At 38.7% G+C, this 16,813-nt stretch overlaps 1 protein-coding gene across 2 annotated transcripts in view; it reads left to right on the forward strand.

The window, feature by feature from the left end:
* The first annotated feature begins 2,854 nt into the window (after positions 1-2,854).
* LOC127579815 (SEC14-like protein 1) overlaps positions 2,855-16,813 on the forward strand; it is a 40,808-nt gene continuing 26,849 nt past the window's right edge. Inside the window, exons 1-2 of one of the 2 annotated variants that reach the window (XM_052032767.1) lie at positions 2,855-3,063; positions 3,498-3,585. In XM_052032767.1, the coding sequence (XP_051888727.1) occupies positions 3,523-3,585 (63 nt within the window). In that variant the 5' untranslated portion in view covers positions 2,855-3,063; positions 3,498-3,522. The remainder of the gene's footprint in view (positions 3,064-3,497; positions 3,586-16,813) is intronic. The other variant, XM_052032766.1, reaches the window with a different exon arrangement.

The following is a 16,813-nucleotide window of genomic DNA, read 5'->3' on the forward strand; positions in this document are numbered from 1 at the left end:
TAGGAGTATGCACAAGGATGTTCAGAAAATGTTAATGTGACCTTTACTTTTAATGACATCGTATTAATTGTAATGACTTTTTCTACTTCCATGTTAGGGTTACTGTTACATGCTGATGTCTGACTACTTGTTTCATGATGTGTTCTGGGATCCTTTGAGCGTATCTGCAATTGATGGATGAGTGACTTAAGACTGTTTGGTGCAAGGTGAGTGTTGAAGTGGTTGTTTAGGGTGCAATGGAATGGTGGATTGGTGTTGGGTGGATGCTGGCATGTCTTTATGTTACGCATGAAGTGAATCTTCATGATATTGTACTAAGGCTTATTTGGCACCCTGGGCAGAAATGTAAACAGTTGATCTTATGAAAGGTGATTTATCTTCACATTTCTCCTCCTGCTTCATCATGTTCTTCGAATGTGAAGAGTGATAAATCCCTTCCCCATCTTTCATTTGCAACAGTCTCTGACAGGTAACTTTCTGCAGGACATATTATACAATGATAATTCTGAACACCCTAGCCAGTGATTAGTGAAGGTTGTTTACAGACAATTCAGAGATTCCAAAGGTTTCCTTGATGTCACACTTTTTTGGTTCTATGGCACCCACTGTAGTTCCACTGTACTTCTGGAGTTCCTCACAGGTACCAAACGATGCTTAAAATTAGGTTCACATCTCTGATGAACCAGCTGCCTGCCTTCTAGATCAAAGACCTAAAATGTTAGACTGACTCTATGCAAAGACATCACTCCTGATTACTGGGACTCTGATGTAGCCCTGCAAGAGCATTATCTTGTAATTGTTCTCAGGTGTGCATTGCTGAACTCATATCCCTTGTGGTTTATAAAAACTGTTAGATGATGTCATAGCTCTTGGCATGCTACATTGTTCCGGGGGAAATTTCAATCACTGCCTATTATCATTTCAGGGGAAATATACGCAATAGTCACCGCATCATAGGAAAGAGATGATTACGCTAGAGAAGGTGCAGTGAAGATTCACACGGATGTTACCTGGATTGGAGGGTTTGAGATATCAGGAGAGATTGGATAGTCAAAGTCTGTTTTCCCTGGAGCAAAGGAGGCTGAGAGAGATTTAAAAATTATGAGAGGCATAGGTAGGGTCTGTTTCCCGTGGTAGGTGTGTTTAAAACTAGAGGGCTTTGGATTAAGGTGAGAGGGAGGAGGTATAAAGGAGATCTGAAGGGTAAATCTTTCACACAAAGAATAGTTGGTATCCGGAATGAGCTGCCAGAGGAGGTGGTGGAGGCAGGAACAGTAACAACATTTAAGAGGCATCTTGACAGGTACTTGAATGAGCAGGGCATAAAAGGATATGAAATTATTACAAGCAAATGGGATTAGTGCGGCATGATGGTCAGCATTGATGTGGTGAGCCAAAGGGTTTTTTTTTATGCTGTACAGCTCTTTGACTCCATGACTCTTATGACAATTATTGGATCTGAAAAACAAGACATTTGCGATTTCCCTTATGCATTTATGTGCGGGTGACTGGGAAAGCTTGAAAATTATTACCAGTATTACTTCCTGAAAGGATCCTGAGCAAAAGAATTTTGAAGGAAATTATTCCCTTTATGGCCACTGGTTTGATGTGGCCCGAGGTCCACCAAGATCTACCACCACGTGTTGCAAAAACCTTAACCTAAGGACTGCTGCTCTTCTGATGGGCCAAGGAAGGATAGATTCTCCTGCAACATCACGTCCTCTCCTGTGCTGTGCACCTCCCTTGTGCACCTCTCCCCTATGCAACTTCCTTCTGCGTAATCCCCTCCTGTATCAATTCCACCACATGATTTCTTAATTCCACCACAGGATTTCATTGCTACTGTAGATTATTACAGTCAATACATCCAAGGGTGGCGCCCATCCTAATCTTGATTTAATGAAATCCTCAAAATTGCTGAAAGATATATTCTAACAAGCACGCTCTGTAGGAACTGACACAGCAGCTGTGATAATTATGGTTTATTCAGATGGGACAGTGCCATCTTTAAGTACACACCTGAATTGCTGCTCAAGCATGCCTCTGGTTCCCTTGACAGTTTCACAAGCTCAGGGAAATTTGTGCAGATGAAGTTAAATTTGGAGTCAAGTTAAAAACAATTTCCAAAATGCCTCATTAACCTAAAAGTACCTACACATTCAATTGCAAAATCCCCAAATTCAGCAAGTAGGTTTCTCCCTACACTGTACATGGCTTTGCTAAACCCGGAAGTGAGCAGACTGGAAGTGGGTAACAACCCAGCGGCAAGAATCAAAGCATGTTTCCTCTCCCACACTCTCCCAAACCAGTGGTTATTGGTGGTTATAATCCTCCACTAAACTCAATTGTAAATTGAGTTTTTGGCATTTCTGGTTGGTAAAATTATATTTTTTGCAGCAGAATTTTGTATTACTTTTGCAGTTTCTGATTAGTACTATTTTGCTTATGATCAAACTTATCAGTAATAAGTTTGTAGACAGTGCATAACATTTTTCCAGTTTCTGATAATACTCAGTATCCGATGAGTTTTAGGACAGTGATATTTTTATTATAATATTAATAGTGAGTAATATTCTTGCTGCATTTGGTCAGTTACAATCTGCTGCCAGCGAGGCATGTTTTTGCATTTTCTGGTCAGTTCTATTTGCAGTTTTTGGTCAGTAATGTTTGAAATGTGGCATTTGCGGACGACGAGTAACATTTGTGCAACGTCTGATCACTAATATTTGCGGATGGCGAGTTATGATTTTGCAGTTCCCGGCCAGTAACAGTTGCAGCGGTGAGTAATATCTTCGACTCGGTCACTTACAGTTTGCAGGCAGTCAGCTGTTGTTTTCGATTCTGCTGGGTTTTTTTAATCGCGGGTCTCTGACGTCATCACGCAGGTTCCTCACGTCACACTCCGACTGCTGCGGGCGAGGTGCGCAGGCGCAGACGGCCGACAGCTGGGGTTGCCGTGGAGTCTCGGGGTTGTTGTTCGCTGCGCTCCTGGGGACTGTGCTCTCGGGATCGACGCCGGGTTGGCCGGAACAGCTCGGACACGCCAAGCGAGGCGAGGCGCCGGTGAGTGCGTGGGGGCGGGCCGGGCCGGTTGGTGGGAGCCAGAGAGGGAGCCCGGGCCTCGGTGTTGTTTACCAACCCAGCCCGCCTGCGGAAAGTTTCGGGCGGCCGCTGCCCTCCCGTTGTCGGCGGGGTTAGGGCGAGGGGGGGATGGTGGGGCTGATGGCAGCCGAGCGGCGGGGTCCGGAGGGTGGATCATGGGTTGGACGGGAGAGGGAGAGAGGTCGGCAGCGGCCGGTTGCTTCTGGGCTGGTGCCTGTGAGCTTTCCTGGAACTTGGAGTGGGCGTATTTAAAGGCTTGAATGCCTGGTACCCCTATCTTTCCATTCCGTGACGAGGGAAGTAGTTCCTCCTCTCAAGGACGTCCAGTTTCTAAACAGTGTTTCGTTGTTGTTTTGAATCCTTGCAGTTCGCTAACTGGATCTCTTCCTCCCCAGTAGGTGCTTTGATGCAAGGGCAACGATGGTACAGAAATACCAGTCACCCGTCAGGGTTTACAAACATCCCTTTGAACTTGTTATGACGGTGAGTGGAAACGTTTCAGTCTCATGTTTTTCTAGATCTACGGCAAATGTAATTATACCCACGCACGTTATGAGTGGTAAATAGTTGACTGACTCAATCGTGTGTTAATTTAGGTCTGAGCTAGTTGGGACATATTTTAGTATGCTGGCACAAGGTTAACAGTTTTTGTTTCAGCTCTTTATCAAAATATATGCATTAATAGTTTTGAATATGTAACTCCAAATATGAATATTGCTGGAATTATGTCAGAAAATCAAGGAGTTATGTCGCACAATTATGCACAAGCATTTTAGTTATAAAAAATGGATTCTTTGGCTATATGATGATTTAAAACAAAACCTGTGGTCTCAGTTAAAGTGTGGTGATTCTGTATGGAACATTAAACCAAATTGTCTTTATGCTACAATTTTTTTGATAGTATATAAACAAAATGTATGTGTATTATAATATTTCTGAGCCAGAAACATCCGTATGCTTTTCTGATTCTTGATTTAAAATCCAAATAAGCTTGCAAAAGTAATTCTTTAGGTAATTAAATGATTCAATATGTCTAGGCTGCATGGAACATTGGAATTTAATAAGGATTATGAATAAATGGTATTTTTTTATTGAGGGTAGGTGATTTTTTAAAGATGTAATTTGCTGCACAAAATATACACCTATTAAAATTAACATACTTTTAACAAATTATGTTCCGGTTTTAAAGTGTGAAAACTTAGTTACATTTGGACAGAGCTGATAAATCGAACTAGTAGCAACTTTAAAGCAGAGAGTATCAAAAGCATTTTGAATGAATGTTGAAAAAAAAGAGTTTAATAAATTAAGTTGAAATGTTGAAGGCTTTGTCGAAGAAGGATTCTGCCTCCAAATGCTAGAATTAAAATTTTCAGTAATGTTATGGGAGGAAAATCACTCAGATTTTAATATTCATTTGGATCTGATCCATGATGATTAAAGCAAAATATAACATGATTGATCACTTTTTTTCAGATAACTATGGAATTATGTTAGTAGCATTTATACCCTGTTATAGGAAAGACATTGTCAAGCTGGAGAGGGTGCAGAAGAGATTTATGAGGATGCTGCCTGGACAAGAGGGCCTGAGTTATAGGGAGAGGTTGGCCACGCTGGATCTTTATTCCTTGGAGTGTAGAAGAATGAGGGGTGACCTCAGAGAAGTTTATAAAATCATGAGGGGTATGGATAAGGTGGACGGTTATAGTCTTTTCCTCAGGGTTGGGGAGTCCAAAACTAGAGGGCACAGATATAAGATAAAGAGGGGAGAGATTTAAGAGAGACCTGAGAGGTAACTTCTTTAACGGGGTAGTGAGTACCTGGAATGAGCTGCCAGAGGAAGTGGTCGAGGTGGATACAACTGCAACTTTTAAGAGGCATTTGGATAGTTACATAGGAGCAGGGGGCGGGGGTGGTGGTGGGCTTGGAGGGTTATGAGCCGAATATGGGCAACTGGGTCTAACTGGGAGGATGCTGTGGTTGGCATGGACCAGTTGGGCCAAAGGGCCTGTTTCCATGCTCTATTACTCTATGACTATGTTGGTACGAGCAGAGGGTTATTAGTTTAGCCTAGCTCAGTTGGAATCTAAACAGGTGAAAGGGATCTGTAAGAATACCAATGGTTTGACATTTCTCCCCCCAATACAGTGTGGTGATGGAAGTGTTATTTTTTCTGTGTTCTAATTTTGCCTGCCTGGTGTAACAGAATCCTGGTTCTTCACTGAATAACCATTATGTTACAATACAGCTGTCTTATCTCCCTTAGGAGCATATTCTTTCAGGTTGGTGATTTTAGATAGATTGTTCCAGATTCTGCTATTTATATTAGTGGTTATTTTTGCTGCAGTGTTATTCAGCAATTGCTCTTGGTTCAGGTTTTATTCAGTTTCGTGTACAGCCTATTTTGCAAAATCTCAGATTTTACATTAAGAAGATATGCATGTATTTGTTTTGTACGTTTCTGTTTAAATAGATTTGTATGTTCTGTAAAGTATGGGGAAAAGACTTGAAAATGATGGGACATGGCTTACTTTTAGAGTAGTGTTATATGAATGTTTTATTTTCAAATTCTCTTTCCCTTGGGGGGGGAAAATAGTTTTGTCAAGAACACTTAATGTCACTTGCACAGTATGCAAATTTGGCTGACATCTAGTCACATTGTGATTACCTTGGTGGTTATTATTCATTTTAAAATAATCTTTCTCTTGTAGCAGAAAATTATGATTTTTTTTATGGGAGTAATTAGTAAAGTCAATTTGGCACTCAAGGGAATTGGCTATGCTGTGCCAATAGCCTATTGCTTTTTCACATATGTTGACGTGGTTAATTAATGCACTTCTGTTAAATTGTATCTTTTCATATGAGTAATGATCTGAATGTTTTTAATTTGATGTACATTTTTTAATAAACAAACCACTGTTGTATATTTAGTCTTCAGTCTGTGTAAGGGAGCATTTCATGGCAGTGGGCATCAATATATTTATAACCAAGTACATAGATTTAGGCTTAATGTCATTTATGGGGGCTGATAGGATGAGGATTCCCCATTTCTGCTCTGCATCTTCATCTCCAGCTGTCCATCCAGTTAGTGTAATTAATTTGCTTAAGTTGTCTATATTACCACAGCAACTATATTTTTAAAGCTATATGGCACTTCGATTCATTCTGAAGTTGTGAATACCCTTGTTCCCCTTGCAGATGTAACCCACTCCATTTAGTGGAAGTAAGAGAAATTTGTTCCCGGCAGTCTCTATTGTGCCTCCAGTTTTTGGGGAGGAGTCTTCTTGAAATTGTGAAGGACACAAGTTAGAGATTTCAGTGAGTGCTTGAAACAGGAATGCTTTAGTTTTTCAGGGATGTGAAGGTTATTTGCACCCAGTTTTGGAAACCTAGTTGTGCACAAACTCCATTCTCCTTTTAGATGAATTCAATGGTAGAGGAAGGGGATCGCGCTTCCAGTATGTAATTGAGCCCGAGGCTGGATTATTGTCCGGGGTACACCTCTGTGACTTGGAAATCCCCTCTCCAAGAGTTGTCATAAAGCAGGACATATACCCTGAGCCATGCTGTCTTTACAGATGTGCAGTTTTGACTGTAATCTCATTATCATGTAAACATTAAAATTCTTTAAATTTGAGAATGAACTGTTTTTAAAAATAGAAGTTTAAAGGTTGTGCATGCCTTTTTGAATTTTGTGGATGTTAATAAGAATGCATTAATGCTCATTATATATCAACAATAATGAGAGAGTACAAGAGAAGTACAGTAGGTTATATTTGCTTATGCTTTTTATATATCGAGTCTGAAGGGGAAAAGGGCATTCTTAACCTCAATGTCTCAGAAAATTAAAGTCTAATGAATACCTTTTGTAATGTAGTTGCAGTGGGCAATTAGGGTTTCTTGAGTATCATGGCTATGCAGGGTTTGGGAGAGATAATTGGAATGTATGATTGTTTTTGAGGAAAAGGTTCAGTGGTTAGGGGTGATCTTAAAATCAAACTGACATGGTTGATTTGTTGGTAAGTAGTGAGCAACATTTTTTTTGATTAAGTTGTTGAAAAGACTTTTGTTTCTGATTCTGCATTTTGGTTTGTTTGTGTGTAGTCCTTCACTGGCAAATGGAGGCACCTAATATAGTCAAGTATGCTAAACATCTGAAGCTAATAAGACTAGAGGACATTGGCAAGCGATTTGTAATAATGTGTTTTAAGACGCTTGATTTTACAATAATTTTTCAGCTGAGGAACCTCTACCAAATTAAGTAATTGAGATTGATGCTCCACAGAAATAATATTATGTAGATTTGCAAAATTTGTAAGATGAATCAAAGTCAATGATAGAATATAGGTTTGACCCAAAATGCTGTTAAATATTGATTTGTTTTAGAGCTAAGCTTTACTGAATGGCAGTACTTTTAAAGAAAGTACTGCTAGCTGGGGATTTATTTAATTAAAAGCAGTACTCTAGGGTTTGGAATTAATGCCTAAAATGTTGACTTTGGAAGATGGTGTTTAAAATTTTCTGCATCTGCAAGTTATAGACTAGCTAACTTTGAAAATTGACATTGAAACTTGCCAATTGCAACAGAACATGGTTCTTGCTTTGGCTTGCAATTTTGCCCCTTTCCCTGATGCATTGGCTTCTATGGAGGTGTGGTTTATTGCATGCAATCCTTGAGTATGCATAAATGCCATTAACAGATCAGTTGGCATCATGGTTAATGGCAGTTATTGGCTCTTAGTGAGTGCCAGATCAGCTAACTCATTGTAGCCTGCAAATTGAACCTGGAATCTTATACCATTCTTTTGCATTATTTCTTGATGAAGGCATGGTGGGGATAGGGCTGAACATTTTAAAAGCAATATTGATATTATTTCAACATGCATGGCATAATATGATAAGGGATAGTTCCTTTTTCAGCAGAAGAGTTCAGCTGATTTTTTTTTAAATGTCCATTTAGGTATTACAACTTCATTTTTCTAAAGTAGTTCCAATAATAGCCATTTTTTTAAAAAAAAGGTTTTCATGCATGACTGCCTAAAAATATACTCAGCAAAATCTAATTAGCTTTGCTAGCCCATTAACTAGTTCCTTGAGTTTAATATTTTCCAGTCTTTTCATCCGCATGTTTTTATCAGCATCCACATGAATGCATTGTCAGCTAATAAAAACAGTTACATATTGTGTGACAACTGTTGACAAAGCTCAGTCGCATTCTGCTGGGTGGTAGGATTGCTGACTAAGCTTTTTCTGTCAGCAGTGTTTGTAAGCTAAAACAAAATTTTCTAAATACTGCACAAGGCAATTCAACTCCTGCAGCTTAATGGTTCCAATTACAGTGTTGGCTGGCATACAGTTAGGAAATCTTAATCCTTCTTGTAACAAAAGTGCTCAAATTAGAGCTATCCAGAGAAAGTTGGCAGCACTTTGACAAAAAGGGTTGTGTTAATTGTTGTACTGCAGTAACAATGCAGTGTTAAGGAACTTATGGAAATATGTTTAAACTCATTACAATGAAAGATCTTATAGATCTTGCTACATGTTTCTTTTCTGAAGTTACAGCTTTCAGAATGGGGATTTCAGATTGATAGCTGCTTATTTGGCAATGTTAGATTTGTGTTTTGAATCTGCTAACTGGATCCTTTGGTTACTTGACACCTCTTAGCTGTGTGTTTTGACAGAATCCCAAAGTGGAACTTTGTGGAATCTCAAAGTGGAACCCAAAGACGAACACAAACATTTGAAGAGAAATTATTAACACAAATTTTGGTTGGCAATTCCTTGTTTTAATGAATCAGGTTATTTCCTCAGTTAATTGGGAAGAATATGGGAAAATAAGCTAATTTGTTTACCCAAATAGAAACAAATTACAAATCTCCCTCCCCCACCCCTCAAGTCCCATTTTAGTTTTGATTTCATTTGAGAGTTATGTACTCTGATGTTTTCTCCCACACACTCTCTAAATTTAAATAAGTTAAAGGCCCTGCAGTCACCTTGTGTTTATTCATGTTAGCAGTTTGTCTCATTGCATCTGTTGCAAAGCCACATTATGATGTCAAGGAAATGAGGTCAGGAGGGACACAGCTGCATTTTCTGAGCTTAATGCAAGCTGAATATCCTGAGTATTCTGGAGCAGTTATATCTGCTGTTTCTATTTAAAACAGTAGGATAGCACTAAGCTATTCAGGTTGGATAAGTTATAGTGAATTCAGGTTGTATTTGACCTACCACCAGATTCCATTGGCATATTTAAAAGATATTTTAACTCTATTTTTAACTAGTTAAAAACATCCAGTGGAAGAGCTCTGCTAGATAAAGAGCTGGGAACAAATTGGTTTCCTCGCAAGGAAAATCAGGCAGGATATAATTTGCAACATATTTTATGTTGCCTATTTGTGGACTGGCAGAGTTGACATCTTTAGAATTTCTTATCCAATAATCTGGACACCATCATTCCTTTTCAAAAATAAAAATGGTGATTGAATTTTATTTGAGGGTGAGAACTGTTGTAGAGCTGACTGTTTTTCTTGTTCTTGTTTCACACCTTAAATATCATTCCTGGCAATTATTTTCTTGTACTATAACAACTTCATGATTGAGTTCAAATATAATTCATAAATTTAAATAAAGTTCCTAAAACTAAAATACTGAAGAAAGACAAATATTTGTGCTTTATCTTTCACGTAATAATTTTTATCATTCAGCTAATACTCTCTTCAGCAAAGAGAATGAGGGAATTTTGGCCAGGTATTAGGTATAACCCACTTCCTTTTTAAAGAGGAACGTTTACGCCTAGTTTGATATCCAAAAGATATCACCCCTGACAGTGCAGCATCGAGTGTCAACCTAAATTTTTGAGTTTGTTTCTGTGGAATATGAATCCATAACCTAACACAGGTCAGAGTACAAAAAGCAGTAATGTACTCTTGCCATATTCAGGACAATTGGAGTAACTTAATGTTCTGTGGGGGCAACAGTCTGGCACTGATAGAATTGTATTTGATAGATTTCATTTTTTTTATTGTTCCTAATTTTTAAAAATATTTTTATCTTCCCTTGGTGTGAATTACCAGGTAATTTAATCTCAGTACCACTAGAATATGTGCTTCAGTGCATGGTCTTTTGAGCCTCATGTGGTCAACTGCTTGACCTTTAATGTATGTTTTCTGAGTGCTGTCAACAGCTCTGAACAGTGGGGAATTGAGTCTGTTTGGAACTAGAGATTAGTATTGCAGCTCACACAGCATTCCTAAGAACTGAAAGATGTCGGTACTTTGGGAATGGACTACTTTTCATTTTAACCAACATCCTATCCTGCTCTTTCCTTCCCTTTTCCCCAGCTGTGCCTTGCATATGTATTGGTACTTCGCCATCTGCCAGCAGTGTTGTTTGAAAATCCAGCTCCCATGATGCGGAATAAATTTCAACTGTCATGCGTTATTTGATGATCTTAATATGCTCCAAAGCATTGCTGAGCTCCAGGATTTTCAGAAATAAGATTCACTTCAGATTGGCAAAAAGAAGAATGGGCCATCATAAATAATGACATTTCATGAGCCTCTGCTTACAATTTTAGTTGAAGTGAATTGTATTGATGCACTTAAGGGGAAGCTGAATAATTTCACAAAGAGAAAAGCAATTGAGGTAAATCTGATGTGGTGAAGTGGGATGAGGCTGTGTAAACACACCATTCACCTGGGCTGTACACTTCACGTTTTTATATATTTTAACATATTTCTGCACCTCACTGCCTCCAATGTTCCAAAAGATTTTGCAGCTTACAAAATGCTTTATACATTGTTTTAGCAATGTAAGTAACTTCTTTGTGTACTCCAGCTGGTATTTAACTGATTTGTTTTTCATTGTACAAAGCATTTGGATTCTGTGCCTTGCTACAGATTGCAAATAACTGAAGCTATGTTTATGGAGTACGTTTTAGGCACCTTGGTGTATATCAGAAGTGGGAGATTAATTGTTGAATATTCAGCTTTTTAAACTTTGGACAGCATATTAAAGCTTAATGAAAACAAAGTGCTGGAAATGCTTAGTAGGTCAGGCTGCATCTGTGGGAATAGAAATAGTCTTAACATTTCAGTTTGAAGACCCTTTGAGCTCTGGTCTTTGACCTGAAACATTTGTTCTGTTTCTTTTACCACAGATATGGTCTGACCTGCAAGATATCTCCATCATTTTCTGTTTTTATTTTAAATTTCTAGCATCAGCAGTACTTTTTTTATTTTCACTTATTGATGCTTAATGTTACAGCATTACTTTATAGATTATTATTGAATAGTTTCTGTATATCATTGTGGTAGATTGGTAATACTCCTACTTTTTCTAATTGGTAATTGCTTTATTATTGTTAAATGTACTGAGATACAGTGAAAACCTTTTGCATGCCATCCAGGCAATCGTTTCATACATAAGTATATCAAGGTAATACAAAAGGAAAACAATAACAATGCAGAACATAGTGTTGCAGTGCAGGTAGACAAATAAGGTGCAAGGGCCATGATGAGGTAAACAGATGAAAAGTTCATGTTTATCGTATAAGAGGTCCGTTCGAAAGTCTTCTAACAGCAACGTAGAAGCTGTCCTTGAGTCTGTTGGTATATGTTGTCAAGCGTTTGTATTTACTGCCCATTGGAAGGTGAGGGAAGAGAGAATGACTAGGGTGGGATGGGTTCTTGATTATGTCGGCTGCTTTCCTGAGGCAGAGGGAAGTGTAGACAGATTCAATGGAGGCTGGTTTGCGTAATAGACTGGGCTGCATTCACAACTCTCCTACAATTTCATGCGGTCTTAAGCAGAACAGTGGCTAGACCAAACTGTAATGCATCTGGATACAAAACTTTCTATGTTGCATTTCTAAAAATTGGTGAGGGTCATTGGGGATATGCTGAACTTCCTTGGCCTTCTAAGGAAGCAGAGGTGCTGGTGTGCTTTCTTGGCCATAGCATCCATGTGGTTGGACCAGGACATGTTGTTGGTGATATTTACACCTATGAACTTGCAGCTCTAAACCATCTCCACCGCAGAACCATTGATACAGATGGGGGCGTGTACTCTGCCCTGCTTTCTGAAGTCAATAACAAGCTCTTTTGTGCTGACATTGAGGGAGAGGCTGTTGTCTTGACACCATGTCATTAGGCTCTCCATCTCCTTCCTGATTTTCATTTCATTGTTGTTTGAGATCTAGCCCACTACGGTGGTGTCGTCTGCAAATTTGTAAATGGAGTTAGCACAAAATCTGGCCGCACAATCATGCGTGTATTGGGAGAAACATAAGGAGCTGAGGACACAGCCTTGTTGAGGATAATCGTGGTGGAGTTGTTGCTGCCTATCCTTACTGATTGCAGTCTGTTGGTTAGGAAGGCAAGGATCCAGTTTCAGAGGGGGTGCCAAGTCCTTGGTCTAGGAGTTTGGAGATGAATTTGTTTGGAATTATGGTACTGGAGGTGAAGCTGTAGACAATAAACAGGAGTCTGACATAGGTGTCTTTGTTATCTAATGTTCCAAAGATGAATATAGGATCAGTGAGATGGTGTCCGCCATGGACCTGTTTCAGCGGTAGGTGAATTGCAGTGGGTAGAGGTTGTCTGGGATGCTGGAGTTGATGTGTGCCATGACCAGCCGCTCAAAGCACTTCATGATGATGGATGATAGAGCCACCAGGTGATAGTCATTAAGGCATGTTATCTTATTTTCCTTTTGGCATCGGGATGATAGTGGTTTTCTTGAAGCAGATGGGAACCTCAGATTGGAGTAGGGTAAAGTTTTTGTAATCAGATTTTGCTTTTTGCAATTACTGTTATTTTAATCTTTTCCAACTGAATTGTTCATTGGTTCATCAGGAAGTTATTTCTGAAATAATCCTACTTCAGTTATAGTGCACTAATTGGATTTGTTATCACATGATTTTAATGGCGCTTTGCAAAATCACAGTGCAGAAGAATTCAAAAATGTTCACATTTCATAACAATGCAAGGTTTATTTTAGATCAGTAACCTGCAAATTAAGTATCTGGTGCGTTTACACAGTACATGGCCTCAAATTGGGACAAAATTCTTAATATTGCACAGTCAACATTCCATTAATATTCAAGTCCTCACTAAAAGCATATCTATTTTTGAATGTGTGGCTTGAATTGTATTTGACTTGAGTTGTGTTAAGTCCTCTGGAACTGAAAATAATTGGATTGGCAGCTGCTGAGAATAAAAACTTTAATAAAGCCTTAAGCCAACACTATGATATTACCAATAGTCATTTTAGTAAGAGCTGGCTGAATGTGCTATAGAACTGCATCACGGAGCACCTAAGGGAAAATGCAAAGTTTCTTTGACCAGTTTAGCTATGCCACTGTTACTGTTCAATAGAATTGTACATTCTTAAAAATGAGATGCCATACTTAAAACTAAAACTGCAGGTTCATTGCAAAATTTTGCTTTTTGAATGCATGCTAGTAAATCCAGTAAAGTTTTAATGGGAGATTTTACTGAAAGATAATTTTCATTTAATATAATATTTTCACCCCTTAATCCGTGCAATGAGTTTAAATTGTTTAATCATTGTTTAAATTGAAAATACTTAGCAGCTGTTTGAGTTTGAAATTCCATAACAATTACTTGTTGTAACTTTTAATCTCTTAATTTCATTAAAATTATTAACTGGTAATAAAATGCAAGAGTTTCTATTTCCATTCCTAATATTGTTTGCCTCTGTCATGTATGCTGGATAGAATTTGTGGGACTTAGTGCATCATGCTGGGTGGGGGAACCCCACAGATCAAATAATTGGAGAAAAAGAAGCAGAAGCTGGAAATCTGAAACAAAAACCAAAGCACTCAGGAAGCTGGGCAACATCTATGGAGAGAGCATCTAAGTGAAAGTTTTAGATCAAGAACCTTTCATCAGAAATGTAAATGTGAGAATACAAGGTTGCTGTAAGTTGTAGAACAGGGTGGTGTGGAGAAAACAGGCAACATCTGTGAAACCATGCAGACCAAAGTTAAGATAACCATAGTATGGGAGTATGGGCAGTTTTTCTCATTATCCTTGTCCCTTTTCACGATTAAAGCACACTTGTTTTCTCACGTTTCTAGTTCTGTTGAAGGTTCTGTGACTTGAACACTTGACCTGTGGGACAGAACAGAGTCAGTGTTCAGTTTCAAAATCTCCTGTAGGTTATTAGGAAATAGCCGTTCATTCATCATGGTTGGGTTAAAATCCCTGAATTCCCTATCCAACAACACAATGGGGGTATTATCAGCAGAAGAATTGGTGTAGCACAGTGCCATCTTCTAAATGACTGGGCAACCACGCTTAATGTTACCTTCAGCAGAGAGGAAATTTGCTGCAGTACAACACTTGGCAAGGTACTGGTCTTTCACAATCATCCATTGAAAGTTGTGGCCAAGACCAAAATGTGGATATCATAATCTGTGAACTCAAGGGTACAATGGACCTCTGCATTAGTGTACGCTATTGCCTGTTCTCCAGTTTGACTGCCTATATAACCTGGTCCATTGTATGGTTGTGATTTTGTACAGGTGACACCCACGTTATGACCATTTGACTAACAGAAATTTGCCCTTGAAGAATTCACAAATCACTACTCAGAAATTTGAGATGTAGAATAAAATTCACTCTTACAGAATTTAGGTGGAGGAAAAAATAGTGAATAAACACTTTTTTCCCCCAACTCCGTTTCTTGAGGCATGTGGAGATAACACAGCATCACATTATTGAAAATTGCAATACAGACTGTTTTCTAGGCATGCAATTCCCTCCTCCCCTGTAATGTGGAGGTTGCCTGATTCTGAAAATGCAACCACTGTATTACCATGTGCTTGCCTTTCCTCCTCTCCTATCACCTCCTCCATGATGTGTGGATGGTATTATAATCAGGAAAGTATTTCTAATAATTAAGTAAAAGCAATGTAGCAAATGCAATTGAAGTACTAATTGTTTATCTTGAATGCCTAGATGCTTAAAAAAAATAAGGTAATAAACTTAAAATGGAGAGGAATGTTGTTTTTGTGAAATGTTCATTGTATCCTTCCCCAAATTTAATTGTTTAAGGGTGTTTCCTCTCTTGGAGGATACTGTGGTTGTCTCATAAAAACCTAATTTCTGCGGTTTTGTCTTAGTGAAGAAAACAGGTCTACTTCTAGTTGATTCAATAGGGAATCACAGTTTACATTGTAGAAGGTAGCCTTTCAGCTTAAATCTAAGCTAAATCTATGCTAGATCAATACAGCTAGTTTCACTCATTTACCCTTTCCCTATAGCCCTACAGTGTTTTTGCTTTGAAATATTTATCCTGTTTTCTCTTGAAGGCAGAATCAAATCTGCCTCTGCTACTCTTTTGGTAAAGAATTTCACCAAACCACCTGCTGTCCTTGGGGGTGGGGGCAGGCAGGCTGGTGGTGAGAGGTGGAAATGAGTTGTAAGGGAATATTTTTCCATGTCATTTTTGATTCTTTTGCCAATTACCTTTACACTATGTCCTTTGGTATTTTATCCTTGGTTGTTGGGATCAGGTTCCATCTACTTTGAAAGAACCTTTGTGATTTTAAATGCCTCCTATCAGATCCTTTTCAGCCACCGGAGTTCCAGGGAGAGCATCCTCATCTTAATTCTATTCAAGTAATTTAAATTACATGTCCTCCTCCCTGGAATCATTTTGTTAATGTAAATTTCTTCTACACTCTCAAGACCTTCACATCTTTCCTGAACTGTGATTCACAGAACTGGGCATAGTACTCCTTTTGTGGCCTAACCAGTTTTGTAATGAATTCCTTGCTCTTGCACTATGTGCCTTTACTAAACCCAGGATCCAGTTGCTTATAACTACCACCTTCACTTGTCTTGCCACTTTAAATCATTTATGCACAGGTATACCCAGATTCCTTGGAGAAACTTATCCAGTTTTCTTTTGCATTTTGGTGCTGTAATTTTCATTGGCTCTCCTTGCACTTTCTTTTAAGTACTGATCCAGCTACCCTATTTGGAGGCCAAGATTGAATTTGTGTTCGCTTCTTCCCTGTCAAAAGTAACGATTTGCAATTTTCTTTGTAAATTTCATCATATTTTCTGTCCATTCCACTAGCCTGTCTCTTGGTATACTCCTTGCAGTTCATTTTGCTTCCAAATTTTGTGCTGCCTGCATATTTGGACGTTATGCCCTGTGCACTTAAGAAAGATACTAGTGCAGACTGTTAGGGAACAACATTGTACAGTTTTCTCCAGTTTTGAAAAACAACCTTTCACTGCAGGTCATCTTTCTATTAGCCAGTTTTTATTCTGTGAACTTCAGTCTTGATGGCAAGCCTATTATGTTGTACTTTATCAAGTATCTTTAGCATGTCCATATATTCCAAATCAACTGCATTTCCCTTCTGGACTCCCATGCCTCATCAAAAACCTTTGAAGTTAGTTGAACATGATTTTCTTGTAAGAAATCTATTCTGGCTTTCTTTACTTAGTGCACACTTGCTCATGAATGCTTATTCCATCATTTATTAAAGTTCCCCCATCATCAAGGTTAAACTGACTGGTCTTTAGTTGCTGGGTTTATCCTTGCACTCTTTGAATGCAGGTGTAACATTTGAAATTCTTCAGTCCTCTGGCAACTTCCCAGTATTTACTGATATTTGGAAGAATACACCTACTCCTCTGCAATTTCTTCTTAGCAATCAAGGAGGCATCCCAGA

Source organism: Pristis pectinata, chromosome 18, assembly GCF_009764475.1.
Source record: "Pristis pectinata isolate sPriPec2 chromosome 18, sPriPec2.1.pri, whole genome shotgun sequence".
Classification (NCBI taxonomy): domain Eukaryota; kingdom Metazoa; phylum Chordata; class Chondrichthyes; order Rhinopristiformes; family Pristidae; genus Pristis; species Pristis pectinata.